The sequence below is a fragment of the Typopeltis vanoorti genome, chromosome 6, assembly GCF_054136105.1.
Source record: "Typopeltis vanoorti isolate ZY-2024b chromosome 6, IOZ_Tvanoo_1.0, whole genome shotgun sequence".
NCBI lineage: Eukaryota > Metazoa > Arthropoda > Arachnida > Uropygi > Thelyphonidae > Typopeltis > Typopeltis vanoorti.
This window is the reverse complement of record NC_143554.1, coordinates 154,156,963-154,174,076: the sequence shown is the minus strand read 5'-3', so window position 1 is coordinate 154,174,076 and position 17,114 is coordinate 154,156,963. Positions and strand designations below refer to the sequence as shown.

The 17,114-nt window shown below is 37.4% G+C and overlaps 1 protein-coding gene across 4 annotated transcripts in view; it reads right to left on the bottom strand.

The window, feature by feature from the left end:
* Window positions 1-16,072, bottom strand: part of LOC150106115 (uncharacterized) — a 171,668-nt gene extending 155,596 nt beyond the window's left edge. Inside the window, exons 1-2 of one of the 4 annotated variants that reach the window (XM_090394488.1) lie at window positions 16,052-16,072; window positions 6,817-7,034 (exon numbers count right to left, since the gene is read on the bottom strand). In XM_090394488.1, the coding sequence (XP_090250614.1) occupies window positions 6,817-6,990 (174 nt within the window). In that variant the 5' untranslated portion in view covers window positions 6,991-7,034; window positions 16,052-16,072. Of the gene's footprint in view, window positions 1-6,816; window positions 7,035-15,868; window positions 15,958-16,042 lie in introns of those variants that run through there. The other 3 variants (XM_090394489.1, XM_090394490.1, XM_090394491.1) reach the window with 3 other exon arrangements.
* Window positions 16,073-17,114: the final 1,042 nt, after the last annotated feature.

Below are 17,114 nucleotides of genomic sequence, written 5' to 3'. Positions count from 1 at the left end.
AATGATAAAATCATATAAGTTAACATTATCCATAATTTCTTCAAGTTTTTGAGTTAAAGATCTTTTTGTGCTGAACAAAACAGCTAAACAACGTTTTGTGTCTGTAATTCTTTCGCTGAGGAGATCCATCTTAGCTTTACGATAGATTCTTTTAGCGTGTTCCGTTGTTATCTTTTCTTTAAAAGAGATGAAATTTGGAAAAACTGTATGGAACTTACAACATTTGAGGAAAACTAACCTGTTTATTTTCAATCCTATTTTCTTCAATGTTTTTTTAAAATTCCTTTGTATGTTCATTAGAGATGCCTCGTCATTTAGGCTACAGATGTGGTGATCGGCTTTTACTCGGTTGTTGTACATTTGAAGAAAATATAGATTTAATGACTATAAAACCGAGATAACATATAAAGATTTTAATGATAAATACTACTAGTTTCGGCATATGGCAGCCTTCTTCAGGTATTTATAAAGGAATACTAATAAACATTGAATTATCTATATCAATTTTATTCCCTCACCAAAATTTATCCCTAAAGAATCTCTCCTTACAAAAATAGAAAAAGCAAGTTCACTCATTCCTAATCATTTAGTGAAACTTCTTCGTATTGAACCGAACCCAGGCCAGGCTGATGCTATCAGTGCCACCAATTCCTCTCCCTTATTCCGAAGACTCCTGGCATTAGTATAAAGCATAAAATGCCATTGTTTCTATACCCGGCATTATCACTCTAGACTCCACTGTGCTCAGTGTTACCTGATGTCATCACCCTTCTCCCAAGTACCCATTCCCACAAGAGGCCACCCCTGCTACCATCCACACTGGGACACACTGAGTCATTCAGAACAGCAATCTCTCCAGATGCTTACAGCCTTCCTCATTCAAATGCAAGTGGTCTCTCATATACTATTCCTCTCTGCTCTCAAATGCACTCCAAGCATCCACATATTCCAATCCTCCCTTCTGACACATTCTCACTATTATGCCATTCAAGTTACTGGTCGTCAGAGAGTTGAAGCACCTCCAGAAAGCATATAACAGGACCAACTGGCAAGGACTAGTGTGGAATGTCACTAAGTGACCATACAGCATCTGATGATATCCAGTAAACTCGTGGATGGATGAATGAATTAAATATTAATATTAATTAACATTTTAATATTTTTAAATCACATGTAGTATGTGTGTGTATGTATATATATATATATATATATATATATATATATATATATATATATATATATATATATATATATATATATATATATATATATATATATGTGGTGATCGGCTTTTACTCGGTTGTTGTACATTTGAAGAAAATATAAATTTAATGACTATAAAACCGATATAACATATAAAGATTTTAATGATAAATACTACTAGTTTCGGCATATGGCAGCCTTCTTCAGGTATTTATAAAGGAATACTAATAAACATTGAATTATTTAAACAAACTGGAAATTACAGGTACAAATTGCCTCACATAATCGATACATAATTTATCGGGATTACCGATACGTAGTTGACACAATAGGATATAATAACAGGAATAGAAGTTGCTGGGTACAGCATTTTTCAGCAGAATAGGAAGGGAAAGAGTACTGCTTTCCCTTCCCTTTCTATGGTAGAGCACTGCTTATGATAAGTGACGACCTATGTCCTCTAAGAGTGGAGGCTTTGGAAGGCTGTGACACTAATGATTTTTAAAGCATATGGTCTGAGGTGGAGGTGGGTAAGACAGGATATTTAGTGGGGTGTTACTACAGACCAAGGAGCACAGAGGGTGGGGACCAGGAGATGTTGAGAGAGTTGAGCGTGGCAAGTGCAAGAAGAATGATTGTCATGAGAAATTTTAACTACAGCAGTATAAATTGGGGAGAGGAAGATGCATGTAGCAATAAGGGAATGGAATTTCTAGAATTCTTGAGGGACAAATGTCTTAGACAACATGTAACAGAGGGAACAAGAGGTTCAAGAGTTTTGGATTTGGTCATAGCATCAGAAGAGTTGATAATAACTGAGATGACATCTCTCCCACCAGTTGGAGAGCGTGACCATACAGTTTTGACTTGGAAAATGAATAGACATGCAGGAGTATCAAACAGGCGGGAACGTATGTGGAATTATAAAGCAGGTGATTATAATAGTCTTAAACGTCAACTTGGGGAAGTTTCGTGGAGGGAGGAATTGGAAGGCTGGGATATCATTAGTGCTTGGGAAATTGTGAAGGAATATTTGTTAGCAGCATTGGTAAGCTGTATTCCACGAGTGATGAAGAGGACACAATTTGGAGTAAAGTGGATGACAAACAATATTAAACAGGAACTGTACTCGAAAAAGAGGCTATGGAAGAGAGATATAAGGAGACAGGCGAAGAGAAGATGCATGAGAGAATATAAGAGATAGGCCAGGAGACTGACTAGTATAGTAAGGAAGGAGAAACAGGAATATGAGAAAAGATTGGCCCTTAGATCCAAGGAAATTCGTAGGGAATTTTTTAGCTATGTGGCCAGTAGAAGGAGAAATGACTGTGGAAGAATGATATTGTGGGATAAAAATGGGAATAGAGTGACTGATGCAGAGGACATAGTGGAATTGTTCAATGAACACTTTATTAGAGTATTTCATCCTGGAGGAGTCAATTTGAATACTAGAGGGATACAGCAAATTCGAGGTTTAGAGGTGCAGGAGTAGAGTGTGTTCCACATACTAAGTACTCTGGATGTTAGTAAAGCTGTGGGGCTGGATGGTATTTCACCACAAGTTTTGAGAGAATGTGCTAAGGAACTGCCAGTGCCTTTGACCTGGCTTTTCAATGAAAGTCTGGCTGCGGGAAAGGTACCCATGGAATGGAAGGAAGGTAAGATAGTGCCATTGCATAAGGGCGGTAGCAGATTAGAAGTGTCTAATTATAGGCCAGTTTGTGTGTCATCAGTAGTTAGTAAGATCTTGGAGAAAGTAGTGAAGTACCATGTACAGCATTGGGCAGATGATGGTAATGTTATCTGTGAGAGTTAACATTGATTTGTGAATGGGCACTCATGTTTTAGCAATATGCTAGCCTTTTATGATAAAGTTACAAGAGCATTAGATGAGGAAAAGGCATATACTGTCATTTTCCTAGACTTAGCAAAGGCATTTGACAGGGTGCCACATGATAAGCTGATATTCAAGTTACAGTACATGGGTCTGGATGTCAGATTGGTCAACTGGATTCAGGATTGGCTGTCCGATAGGTATCAGAAAGCTGTGTATAGTGGAGCAATATCAAAGAGGTAGAAGGTTACAAGTGGGGTCCACAGAGCTCAGTACTGGGACCTATATTGTTTAACCTTTATATCAATGACATTGTCCGTGGATTGCAAGGGATATTTAGTTGTCTGCGGATGATGCGAAGCTGGGAAGAGTTAATAGTAATAGTGCAGATGTGGTAGCCCTGCAAGAGGATTTGAATAAGCTAGATAGATGGGCAAATGAATGGGGTGTAAGTTTAATGCAGCAAAATGTAAGGTCTTGAGGTTTGGGACACATCGATGGGACGCTGCATACTCTATGGGAGGAGATAAACTGTAGGAAGTAGGGGAGACAAGAGATCCGGGGTTAATGATTGATAGAAACCTGAAATTTAGGGAACATATTGCAAAGGTAGTGAAGGTAACACAGAGGATTGCTGCAATAATGAGAAGGACACTGACCTGCAGAGATTAAACGGTTATCATTCCATTGTATAAGACTCTGATCAGACCACACTTGAAAGATAGGAATCTGCTGTTGCACACAAAATAATTTCTATTACATCTAAAATTTCTATTACATTTGGAATACTTTGGACCGCTATTATAAAAACAGTTGAAAGAAATTCAAGTATGTTTTATTTTACTGTGAGGATACAAGTCATTTCATACAGTAAGGTAAAATAAAAGTGAAAATTGCATCTTGTGATTAGTTAACAAAAACTTCTGAAGCTGTTTGATAGGACTCAGAAAGACTGTACAATCAGAAATAATGAAATGAAAGATTCAGAAAATCAAAAATCATGTTTCTAAAGACAGCTTACTGTCTTTAGAAACTGGTTATCTAAGAAAGATAGCTTAAGAAATGTATAAATAAAATTAATGAAAATAAAATAAAATATTATTAAATGTCTCCATAGCGCAATTAGAACAACGGTACATTGTGCCAGAGGCGTAGCTAGGGAGGGGCGGAGGTGGCGGACCACCCCGGGCAGCACTTTGAACCTTTTTGAACTTTTGCAGTTAATTCTGAAATACAGTCTTGAGAACTCATTTCCAAATATTGTAATACTACTGCGAATTTTCCTCACAATTGCTGTAAGTGTTGCTAGTTGTGAGTGAGAGGAGTTTTTCTAAATAAAATTGATTAAGAATTACCTACATTACTATGAAATAGACTTTGCCAATGTAATTGATGATTTTGCTAACAGAAAAGCAAGACAAATAACATTTTAGAATGTTGGAATTAAAGTTTTACTTCAAAAATAAACATAGTGTTTTAATTTATTTCCCTATACATCATTTTGACTTTTTGTAGTATTTCTGGTGTGTATTGAGAGGGGCAGCAAGCTCGGGGACCGCTCTGAGTGGCAAAAGCTCTAGCTATACCACTGCATTGCACCCTTCGATTGGAATAGGCCTAAGTTCAATTCTCATCGTGATGGGAGGAATCTTTATGTAAAATTTTTCAATCAAAGGTGAGTTAGCCGATCTCATACGGAGGTAGCAGGATTTTTTCTCCCGGAAACTTGGGTTTTTCATCCCGGATACAGAGAAATCAGCCCTTCAGAACACACTCAATTTACAGACAAAAAATACTAGTTGTGGTGGTGGTGGGGGGGGTGGATGGCGTTGATGGAGATGATTGGTAGTAGAGGTTCAGTGTAGTGGTGGAGACAGTTGTATAGTAGGTGTCCTCCTGCGATGAGTCTTCGGATTCCTTGGAGGTGTCACGAATAATAATAATAATAATAAATTTTATATTATTTTCAGGAAATTATGAAATAACAGCAGGATATCAGTTTAATGCAACTAAATATAAAGTTTTAAAATTTGGGATCGACAAATGGGATGCTTCATACTCACTTAGTGAGTTATACTATAAGAAGTGGAGGAGGCAAGGAATTTTGGTGTGATTTTAAATAGAAATTTGAAGTTCAGAAGACATATTGTAAAAGTTGTGAAGACATTTCAGAGAAATGCTGCAATATTGAGGACAGACAATCACAAACATCCATGTTGATGGCGAGTTTCAAATCCCACCATGGACATGGATGTTTGTGATTGTCTGTGAAAATAATAGTGGCGGGTGGTAGATGGCATTGGTGTAGATGATGATGATGATGATGGTAGTTACTGTGTGTGTTGTAGTTAGTGGGTTGAATGGTGGAGACAGAGTGCTGAAGAGTAGGTGTCCTCCCTCGATGAGTCCCTGGAGGTGTCATGTAATAATAACAATAATAATAATAATAATAATATTGACGAAAATAGATAAAAGTGTAGTGGTCCCATCATATAATCTTTGATCAGACCGTTGACAGATCAGATCTGGTCACCAGGATTTGAAGGGGATGAAGTAATCTGGAAAGAGTGCAGAGACGTATTACAAAATTGATATCAGGACTGTACAGTGTTGATTATGAGGGCAGAACGAGGGCATGCAGACTGCAGGGTTTGGTGGATAGAAGACAAAGAGGGGGTTATGATTGAAACATTTATATTATTGTATTAACACTGAAGAGATTCTTCATATGGTAAAATGAGTGGAAAGAACAAGGAAAAGGGGTCATCCCTGGAAGTAGCAAAAGAAAGTAGTGAGTAAGAAGGTAAGAAAGTTTTTATTTTTTTATTTTTTTTTTTTTATTGCCTGGAGAGTGGTAGGAGCATGGAACACATTGCCTGAGAGCAGTAGCACACTCAGGATTTAATCTTGGGGGGGGGGGGGGGGGGGGGGTGAGTAGTCGATTTGAGAATACACACTATGCATCGCACACGACCTATGACTGAGCATCTACAATGATCGCTAATTCATAAGTAGTATAGAAATAGAAGACACGACACAACATAAATAAAAAAAATGAACTAGGAAAATGAATTAGGAAAAGATTTTTGGAAAATTTTCTCATGTTTTTTCCTTTTTCTTTGGGGGGACAGAGCCCCTTGCCCCTCCCTCTGGGTGCAGCACTGCCTGAGAGAATGGTGAAAGTGCAAACACTGGATGAGTTTAAGGAGTGGTTTGATAAACTTTGTATTGACTAGTGCTGATCTCCTATGATGAGTCCTGTGGCTCCATTTCCATGGAGCCACTTGGAATGAAATCATCAGGGAAAATCAAGAAAAAAATAATAATCAATTGAAGTTATTTTAGCCCAAGGTAGATTAGGCTATGTAGGCCAATATACTATGTCATATTAATCACATGTATTCTCTGGTCAGTTTGACAGTCTCTCAGAAAGAAAATTATGTATTTTCAGAAGTAAAAAAAAAAGTTTTGCCACCTTTATATGAGACTGACTAACTTACCTTCCGCTGAAAAGTTGAGTTTCTGCATTGAAAATTATTATTATTATTATTATTATTATTATTCCTGACACCTCCAAGGAGTCCGAAGACTCATCGTGGGATGAGAACTTAGGTGGCTGTTCAATGTCTCCTATTCTATAGAGACAGTGAACAGCCAAAAGATGATGAGATAAGATATGCTTATAAACAAAAAAGAATTAACTTCACTAGCAATTTGATTAACTAAAAGTGATATTTCATTTGAAGTTTCTGACTGAGAATTATTTTTTATCAACTTACCTTTAGAGATTCCATTGGTACTTCTAGTCTGCACAAAGAGCATTCCACAAGTCTTTTTGGGCATCGTTCATTTACATGAAAATCATAATTTTCAACATTTACGAAAGCATAACAGTGCTGACATGGCAACCGACAAAAGTTATCTGCTTCGACCATACTGGAGAATGTAAGCATGAAATGAATCTACAGTTACTGATGTAGATATTGAAACACCACAACTAAATGATATAAGAAATGATGAATTTTGAATTACAAAAATGAGCATATATTTCTAATGATGTACATTTAGGGACAATATATTCCACAAGCCAGTATTTGCCATGCAAAATTCATTATAATTAATATGTAAATATCTTAATATGTAAAAAATGGGAATAGAGTGACTGATGCAGAGGACATAGTGGAACTGTTCAATGAAAACTTCATTGGAGGGATTGGGCAGGTTCGATGTTTAAAGGTACAGGAGGAGAGTGTGTTTCAAATACTGAGTACTCTGGATGTCAGTAAAGCTGTGGGACTGGATGGTATTTCACCATGAGTTTTGAGAGAATGTGGTAGGGAACTGACGGTGCCTTTGACCCAGCTTTTCAATGAAAAGCTGGCTGCGGGAAAGGTGCCCATGGAATGGAAGGAAGGTAAGATAGTGCCATTGCATAACAGCAGTAGCAGACTGGAAGTGTCTAATTATAGGCCAGTTTGTGTGTCATCAGTAGTTAGTAAGATCTTGGAGAAAGTGGTGAGGGACCGTATACAGCATTCGACAGATGAGGGTAATGTTATCTGTGAGAGTCAACATGGATTTGTGAAGGGGCGCTCTTGTTTTAGCAATATGCTAGCCTTTTATGATAAAGTTACAAGAGCATTAGATGAGGGAAAGGCATATACTGCCATTTTCCTAGACTTAGCAAAGGCATTTGACAGGGTGCCACATAATAAGCTGATATTCAAGTTGCAATACATGGGTCTGGAAGTCAGATTGGTCAACTGGATTCAGGATTGGCTGTCCGATAGGTATCAGAGTTGTGTATGGTGGGGCAGTTTCATGGAAGCAGAGGGTTACAAGTTGGGTCATACAGGGCTCAGTACTGGGACTCATATTGTTTAACCTTATCAATGACACATGTCAGTGGATTGCAAGGGGATATTCAGTTGTTTGCGGATGATGCAAAGCTGGGAAGGGTTAATAGTAATAGTGCAGATGTGGTAGCCCTGCAAGAGGATTTGAATAAGCTAGATAGATGGGCAAATGAATGGGGTATAAGTTTAATGCAGCAAAATGTAAGGTCTTGAGGTTTGGGAAACATCGATGGGACGCTGCATACTCTATGGGAGGAAATAAACTGTAGGAAGTAGGGGAGACAAGAGATCTGGGGTTGATGATTGATAGAAACCTGAAATTTAGGGGACATATTGCAAAGGTGGTGAAGGTAACACAGAGGATTGCTATAATAATGAGAAGGATGCTGATCTGTAGAGATAAAACAGTTATCATTCTGTTGTATAAGACCCTGATCAGACCACACTTGGATTATTGTTCTCAGATTTGGTCCCCAGGATTTGAAGGGCATAAATTAACTGTGGAAAGGATACAAAGGCAGATAACAAAGATGGTTTCAAGACTGTACAATGATAGGTATGAGGATCGGCTGAGGGAATGTGGACTGCAGAGGTTGGTAGATAGAAGAAGGAGAGGTGATATGATTGAGACTTTTAAACTGTTGAGAGGTAGTTACAGGGGAGTTCTTTTGCTTGGTTGAACAGCGGGAAAGAGTGATGACAAGAGGGCATCCCTGGAAGTTATGAAAGGAAACTGTGAGCAAGTTTCCTGGGACTTGACACTGGGGAGTTCTTTTGCTTGGTTTAACAGCAGGAAGGAGTGATGATAAGAGGCCATCCCTGGAAGTTACGAAAGGAAACTGTGGACAAGAGGGTGAGGAGTGGTTTTTTTGCATGGAGGGTGGTTGAACCATGGAATGCATTGCCTGATGGAGTGGTGAGAGCAAGAACGGTCAATGAGTTTAAGGAGCGGTATGATAGACATTGTGTTTCTTAGGGGGGGACCTCCCCTCGATAAGTCATGATAGACTTTGTGTTTCTTAGGAAGGACCTCCCACGATGAGTCTTTTGATTCCATGGAAAGGAAACTGTGAGCAAATTTCCTGGGACTTAACACTGGGGAGTTCTTTTGCTTGGTTGAACAGCAGGAAGGAGTGATGACAAGAGGCCATCCCTGGAAGTTACGAAAGGAAACTGTGAGCAAGAGGATGAGGAGTGGTTTCTTTGCATGGAGGGTGGTTGAACCATGGAATGCATTGCCTGATGGAGTGGTGAGAGTGAGAATGGTCAATGAGTTTAAGGAGCGGTATGATAGACTTTGTGTTTCTTAGGGGTGACCTCCTCTCGATAAGTCATGATAGACTTTGTGTTTCTTAGGAAAGACCTTCCACGATGAGTCTTTTGACTCCATGGAGGCCTGAATAATAATAATAATTAATATGTATTTGTATATGTAATATGCAAAAGAAAATAAAGAGTTAGTTATTTTTGATTTTTATGGCACAAAGACCATACTGTGCCAGGACTAGTAGGAAAATCACAAACATTCATGCCCCTGGTAAGAATTCAAACCCACAGACTCTTCGCTGGAAAGCGAAGATGCTAACTACTCGGCAAATCATGCCAGCAGAAATAAAGATGACTGCAATAACTGCAGGGGAATTAGGCTGCTAAATGCAGGATACAAAATATATGCAGGAATATTAAAAGAGAAACTAAACATTATTGTAGAGGACAAACTACTAGAATAAAATGAATTCCAAAAATGCTAATATACTGAATTTTCACTCTAAAATTATTAATTGAAAAGAGAAGAGAATTTCAAAAAAGAAATGTGCCCTTCATTGATTATGAAAAAGCCTTTTGATGAAATAAATAGACAAAAATGATTTAAAACATTAACCAATTTAAATATATATCCAAACCAGCTCATAAAATATAATAAATTACAACAAATATCAGAATGGGAAGGCATATAGAAAAAACTTTAGTGTTTTAGATTTGGTGATAACTTATTATTATTATTATTATCTGACACCTGCAGGGAATCAAGAATTCATTGAGGGAGGATATCAATCACCGAAACTAACTATCATACCTTCCCTTAAATTCATCCACACTAGATGCACTCACTATCTCTAAGGGCAAATTATTCCACTCACTCACTCTCTCTGCGAGAAAAACCTAGCTCTTATCCTTTTCTCGACTGTGAAGAAACTTAACTTCCATGGATGACCCCCCTGTGTTTTCCCTCTCCCACCTTCCATATAGCAAAAAATATCAGTTGAAATCCTATAACACCCATTCAAAAGTTTATAGACCTCTATCATATCACCCCTCCTTCTCCTGTTAAACAGAGTTCTGCAATCCACATACTCACACTCTGTCCTCATAATCTAAATCCCAAAATATAGATATAATGTTTATAACTCTTCTTTTCACCCTTTCCACAGCTTCTTTATCCCCCTTGGAACCTGGGAGACCAAATCTGTGCACAGTAATCCAGGCATGGTCTTAATAAAGCCTTCGATGAGCGTTTTGCCTCTTATTAAGAGGTAAAACGACTTCCTAATCCTTACATGTCAAAGTTCGCTTCAACATCGCAATTATTCTCTGAGTTGTATTTGCAACTTTTGCTATGTGACCTTTGAACTTGTTATCCACTGATAAAAAGATCCCTTGCCTCTTCAGCTTCTTGCAGCATAACCACGCTGATATAATATGCCGGAACTCTAATCACACCGAAGTGCCTAATTTTACACTTACTAACATTAAACTGATAGCCATTTTTGTTTGCCCAAATTTCCTGTCTATTCAAATCATTTTGTAATTGCAGAATATCAGTAGCATCCCTGATTGCCCTGCCTATCTCATCATCAGCAAACAATTGCACATCTGATGTTAGACCCTGCCTGATGTCATTAATGTATAGATTGAACACTAATGGCCCAAGGGCTGAACCCTGAGGTACACCACTGGTTCACACCCAGTGTATACCATTTTTTGATATCTGTCTGTCTGTCAACCATCCCCTGATCCAAGTCAAGAGATTATATTCCAATCCCATATTCTCTAGTTTATGCAACAGCTTTTCATGTGGTATCCTATCAAATGCCTTAGAAAAATACAACATTATCCATTCCCTTTATCCAACTTGGCCATAACATTGTTATAAAATATGAGCAAATTGCTAAAACATGACCTTCTTTTAGTAAACCTATGCTGTTCCTTGCAGAGTATAGCATGTTTGTCTACCCATTTCTGTATGCTAGTTCTTACCAACTTCTCTAAAATCTTCACTATCAAACCAGAGAAACTTAAAGGTTGGTAGTTAGACACATCAGTTTTTGCACCACCCTTGAACCTATTATACATTCCTTCCATTCCTGTGGCATCATTCCAGAGCTGAGACTCAAGTTCTATAAATGCGTAAAAGGCATAGCCAATTCGGATGAACATTCCTTTAGCAAACAGGCTGATATTCCATCTGTCCCTATTGACAAATTCTTATCCAGGTAATGCAACAGCTCTTCAACCTCCTCTAACTCTTCATCCAACGTAACAGTCGCACTGTGCACCATGCTACATACACCTTGTTGATATATCTTAGCAAAGTGAGCACTCATTAACTGAACAATCTCATTAGCTTCCAACACTTGAGTACTATCTGCATTCAATAAAGTTATTCTTCCATATTCATTCTTTATTTTGCTTGCGGCATAACAATATAATTCTTTCGGATTGCCTTTAGCTTCGTACTTTCTTTTAGCTTTCCTCACAATATTCGTTGCTTTTTTGGCCTGAGCTACAACTTCACAAGATGTAGTTGTTAATGAGGTATTAACAATGTCACCAGTCGGTGGGAGTGATCATGAGGTACTTGTGTAGGAAGTGGCGAAACAAGAAAAGGTTACTGCCAAAGATACATGTGGAATTCTGAAGTTGGTGTTTATAGGAAGCTCTGTAGTCACTAACATCAATATTATTATGTGATACCTCCAGGGAGTCGAAAGCCTCATCGAGAGAGGGCACCTGCTCTACAACTCTGTCTCCACCACTCAATCCACCAACTGCAATGAACTGCAACAACACAAATAGCATCTACTGTCCGCCACCACTAGTATTTTCACAGAAATCACAAACATTCATACCCATGGTGGGATTCAAACCCACAGCCTTTTGGCTGGAGTGCAGATATACTAACCACTCAGCCAACCAGGCTAGCAACAACGGTGCAACTACATTACAATGCACCTACAATGCAACTATATGTTGGCAAGATGAACTGTGCAGAAAAGATGACAGTGCATGGAAATTCATAAGCTCCGACACAAGCAATGTATAACTGCATTCCAAGGATTAGGGGAGTAAATAGAGTTAAGAGTTAAATGGATGGATAGTGAAATTAAGCAGCTATGTTTGAAAGGAAAAGGTTATGGATTAGGTATAAGACAGTTCGTGACAATCAGATCCATAAAGAATATAAACTACAGGCTAGGAAGGTGACAAGCATGGTAAAAAAGGAAAAATTATTATTATTATTATTATGTGATATCTCCAGGGAGTCCTCGAGGGAGGGCACACTTCCTCCACAACCCTCCGTCTCCACCACTCAACTGACCCACTACAATGAACTACACCAATGCCATCTACTGCCCACCATCATTCACTAGTATTTTCATAGACTTACAAACATCTATGTCCACAGCGGTATACGAACCCACAACCGTTTGGTCGGAGAGCGGATACGCTTACCACTCAGCCATATGAGCGGTGAGTGTCTGGTCAGACCAAGATTAATTCAAGGGAATTCTTCTGATATATGGCAAGCAAGAGGAAAAATAATTATGGGAGGCTGATATTCATGGATAGTCATCAGTGTATATCATAATGGTGTAAATGATGCTGTGCAACATGTAGAAGGGAGAAAAGTATTAAGAGGATTGGAAGTGAAAGAAGTTTAGCAGATGTTGATTGGATTAGATATTAAGGAATTTATGCACACATTTTTAAAGAATGTGCACAACATTAAATAACCAGTGCACAACCTAGTTATTTAATGAAAGTCTGCAGTAGGTAAGGTTCCTAAGGAGTGGAAAGAAGGGAAAATAGTACCATTCCACAAGCATGGTTCTAGGACAGAAGTTTCCAATTACGGACCTTACATTGCTACTAGAACAATTACAGACCACTATGTATAACTGCAGTTATAGTCAAGGTGTTGGAGACATTGGTTAGAAAGAGAATACAAGATTGGGTTGATGAACATAGTATTCTTTATGATACTCAGCATGGATATGTAAAGGGTATATCTTGTTCTAGAAATTTATTTGCATTGTATAACAAGCATGTTAGATAAGGGAGAATCATATACAGTTATATTCTTGGACTCTGCAAAAAGTGTTCGATAAATTACCACATGATAAATTGGTGAACAAGCTGCAGAGGATGGATTGGTGATTGGCTCTCTGAATGATACCAGCAAGTTGTGTATGATGGAAAAATGCATCAAAAAAAAAAAAGGAGAGTAGCAAGTAGCATGCCCCAGGGTTCTATTCTTGAGGCCCCTGCTGCTTAACTTGTTTGAAAATGATATATCATGTAGACTGACTGGGAGTCTTCAGTTGTTTGCTGATGATTCAAATTCCCTTCAAAAAGATTTGAATAATCTTTTGATTTGAACAAAGCAGTGGGATTGTAGTTTTCACATTAATAAGTAAAAGGAGTGCATTTTGGAGTGCAGAAATGAAATGGCAGGCTGTCAAGAAGAGTCAATTCATGTTGAAGGGAAGAAAGAAATAAGGCAATGTATGAATTGGTCACCAACATGTGAAATCACATGCTTTATACGTAAAATTTTCTGTTATACAAGCAAAATAGTTACCACTTTAAAAACTATAATGATCATAAAAGAGAAGTTAATTTTCCGACGTGTAATAATAAACAACTCATCCCACAATACGGACTAATTACCCTATAAACGGAATGGATTCTCCTTCTTTTGACATGCACAGAAGTGTTGAAGGGTCTCACATCTGTGGGCATACTATACTGTCATGAAGGAAGTGGATGAGATTCAAGATTTGGGAGTGATGGCCGACAGTAGTCTGAAGTTTAGAGCACTGGTCAGATCAGATTTGGTTACCTGGAGTTCACTGTGATGTGAAAACATTGTTGAGGGTCCAGAGATGAGTGACTGACAATATCAGGACTCTGGAATGTTGGCTATGGAGGAATGTGGATTGCAGTTTGGTGGATAGGAGGAAAAGAGGAGTTATGATAGAGGCATAGACGTTGAAGTTAGTGAGGAGATTTTATTAGTTTAATCCCGAGGATTATAAAAATAGTAGAAGGTGAGAGGGGAAGAACCATAAGCCATCCCTAGAAGTTATTATTATTATTATTACCCAAGAACCACGAAGTCAAAGACTCATCTAGGAGCTCCTTTTATCATACACACAGCTCATCATACTGTGCTTTAAACACACTCAAATTCTCTGCAGACACCACACGCTCAGGCAAGGCATTCCAATCATTCACAACTCTGCATGTAAAAAACCTGCTTCTCACTCCCCTACTCACACACCCTCTTTATACAGTTTCCAGAGATGACCTCTGTTCTCCCACTATTTTCTTTAGAACCACTCCAGCATTGATCCTATAACAACCCCTTAATAACTTTTAGGTCTCTATCACATCTCCCCTCTTTCTCCTTTCCATCAGACTTTGCAAGTTGCATCTTTTCAATCTTTCCTCATACTCGACATTCCAGAGGTTAGAAACTACCTTGGTCAGTCACCTCTGGACCCTTTCCAACATCTCTTTATCCTTCTGAAAACCAGGTGTCTGATGAAGAAGGGCGTGAGGAGTAGATTTTTACATGGAGAATTGTGCATGAATGGCATGAATTACTGGAATATGCTGTTAATGTATGGAGTGTTAAGGATATTAAGATTGAGTACATGTTCTTAGTTGAATGTTCCTGCAAAGAGTCAGCTGACTCCATGGAGGGTGTAATAATAATATTAAGAGCAGTAGGACAAGGATGAATGCTATCACTCCTATTTTTCAATACATATAAATTACACTATAACAATCTGATAACAGCATAACCCATTTGGTATACATATAAAATAAATTTGGTACACAAATGCTTCTGCTGCGCTTTCCCCTAGGCTCCCATGTTCATGAAAAGACCATAGGAATGGAAATAGTCTGATTTTCGAAATAGAATAATTCAAAATGTAGTGAAGAGCCGTAATTTTCTTTTTTTTTGTCTGTTATAACTAAAATGTAAGAAATTGCATGTTATGCTTATTTCGAAATTTCAGTTGTATTATACTACTCTGCAGTTTTTTCAGTGACTCGTCCACATGTTTTTTCCTCAATCAAAAAAAAAAAAAAAAAAAAAAAAAAAAATTTGAAATAGCATATGTAATCGACCCATTACAGCGCAACGAGTTCTCTCAGAGAGAGCACTACCCGGCATAACGTGGGACAATTATATATGCACGTGCTTCTGCCCACGTGGCTAGCGTTACATAAAATCAAAACTAATTCCACTCCCAAACATATGTAGGCCTGGTGTAAGATGACAATGACGTCATATCTGATGTCGTAATTCAATTCATCGGCTAGCAGGCACGTGAAGTTTTGCCAACCGCTTGCTTAATTATAAAAACGATCGTTTTGGAAAAGTAAGGAGTTATTGAGAGGGATAAGGATATTTCTCCTGAAAATAAGTAAGAAAAATTGACCTCCTGTTTATATTGTATATGTCAAGAGAAAATAGTCCACTACTTAATATGGCGAACAAACGCAGAAGCGATACTTTACACTGAACCGATACTGTTAGTGTACGTGGCATGCAGAGCTCATAATGCGGCTTATCTCAGTACAGAGTCAGTTTAACTTCTGGTTTTTAACTAGATACAAAATGCAAGTATTCAATTTACTGATTTTTAAGCACAAAACAGGCAAAAACAAAAAAACTTACTTTTAGACCATTAGTGAAAGCGACCTTATGAGTAAAAGCGCCACCACAAAATTAATTTTATTATGTTATATAACAAGTAATCCATTCAAATGTATTTAAGCTTAAGCAAGTATGAAGCATTATGAAAAATATTAAATATTTCGAAATAAAATATTTAATATCCTATGAAATTACATTATTTACATGGAATACCATGAAAAGGACATGATCCTGGCACGAGAGTAGAAGAGAAGGAAATAACTTTCCTCTTCTTTTTTGTTTGTATTTTGTTTTCATACGTTACTTCGACAGTTAATTGAATATTGCTCTGATTCACGTGAGGTAAATTCTTGGTGCAGAGAGTTATTACGAAACATCCTTCGCAAAGTTGTAAAAAGCATACAAATATTGATCTGTAAACTTTTGCTTCGTAAAGTTGTTTTATCTTTTCAGTAATGTCACAAATCACACATTTCAGAAGCGCAGTACGCATGCCCTCTTTCATACTTACACTGCGCGCATGCTGTAATGTTTCATAGTTTCGATACTTCAAAAGCTGTTTGGGCAGATTAACTGGTAGGTTTTCATGCATAGCGGCGTATCATAGCACGAAGAATGGTTAGCATCAGAGCCGGGCCTAGAGGTATTTTCACTTGAGGCAGGACGATAAATTTTCGCCCCTATGTATATAGTTTTTTATTTCTAATAAGTATTAAAAATAAATAAATAAATAAATGATTTTGGGAACAAAATAAATTTATTAATTATTAAATAAAAAAAGTCACAGAATGCAGTAATAATACAATAGTAGTAGGAACATAAAATTACACATATTAAAAATGAAATCACGCCAACCTTAACAAAAGAAACAGAAAATAAGTATTGCACATGAGATGAATTAGAATATTAAAATTTTTTCAATAATTTAATTTAATAATAGAGACAAAATAATATTAATAATACTTATATAAATAAATGTGCAATATAAAATCTTTTTTTAAAGTTTTACTTTTCTTGCTTTTGGTGAAGCCAATTCATCAATTATTTTATCAAAATTTATTTGTTTTGTAAATTCCTATTCGATTGATAAAATTGCCATATTTGACAATTTTTCTTGAGCAAGTGACGATCTTAAATATGTTTTGATAATTTTTTAGTTTACTGAAGCCTCTTTCACTCAAGATGCATTCAGAATAGTCTTAGGACTATTCCCAATGAATCTTCTAAATTTGGATAGGACTGAGAACTAAACTATATTCATGAATCG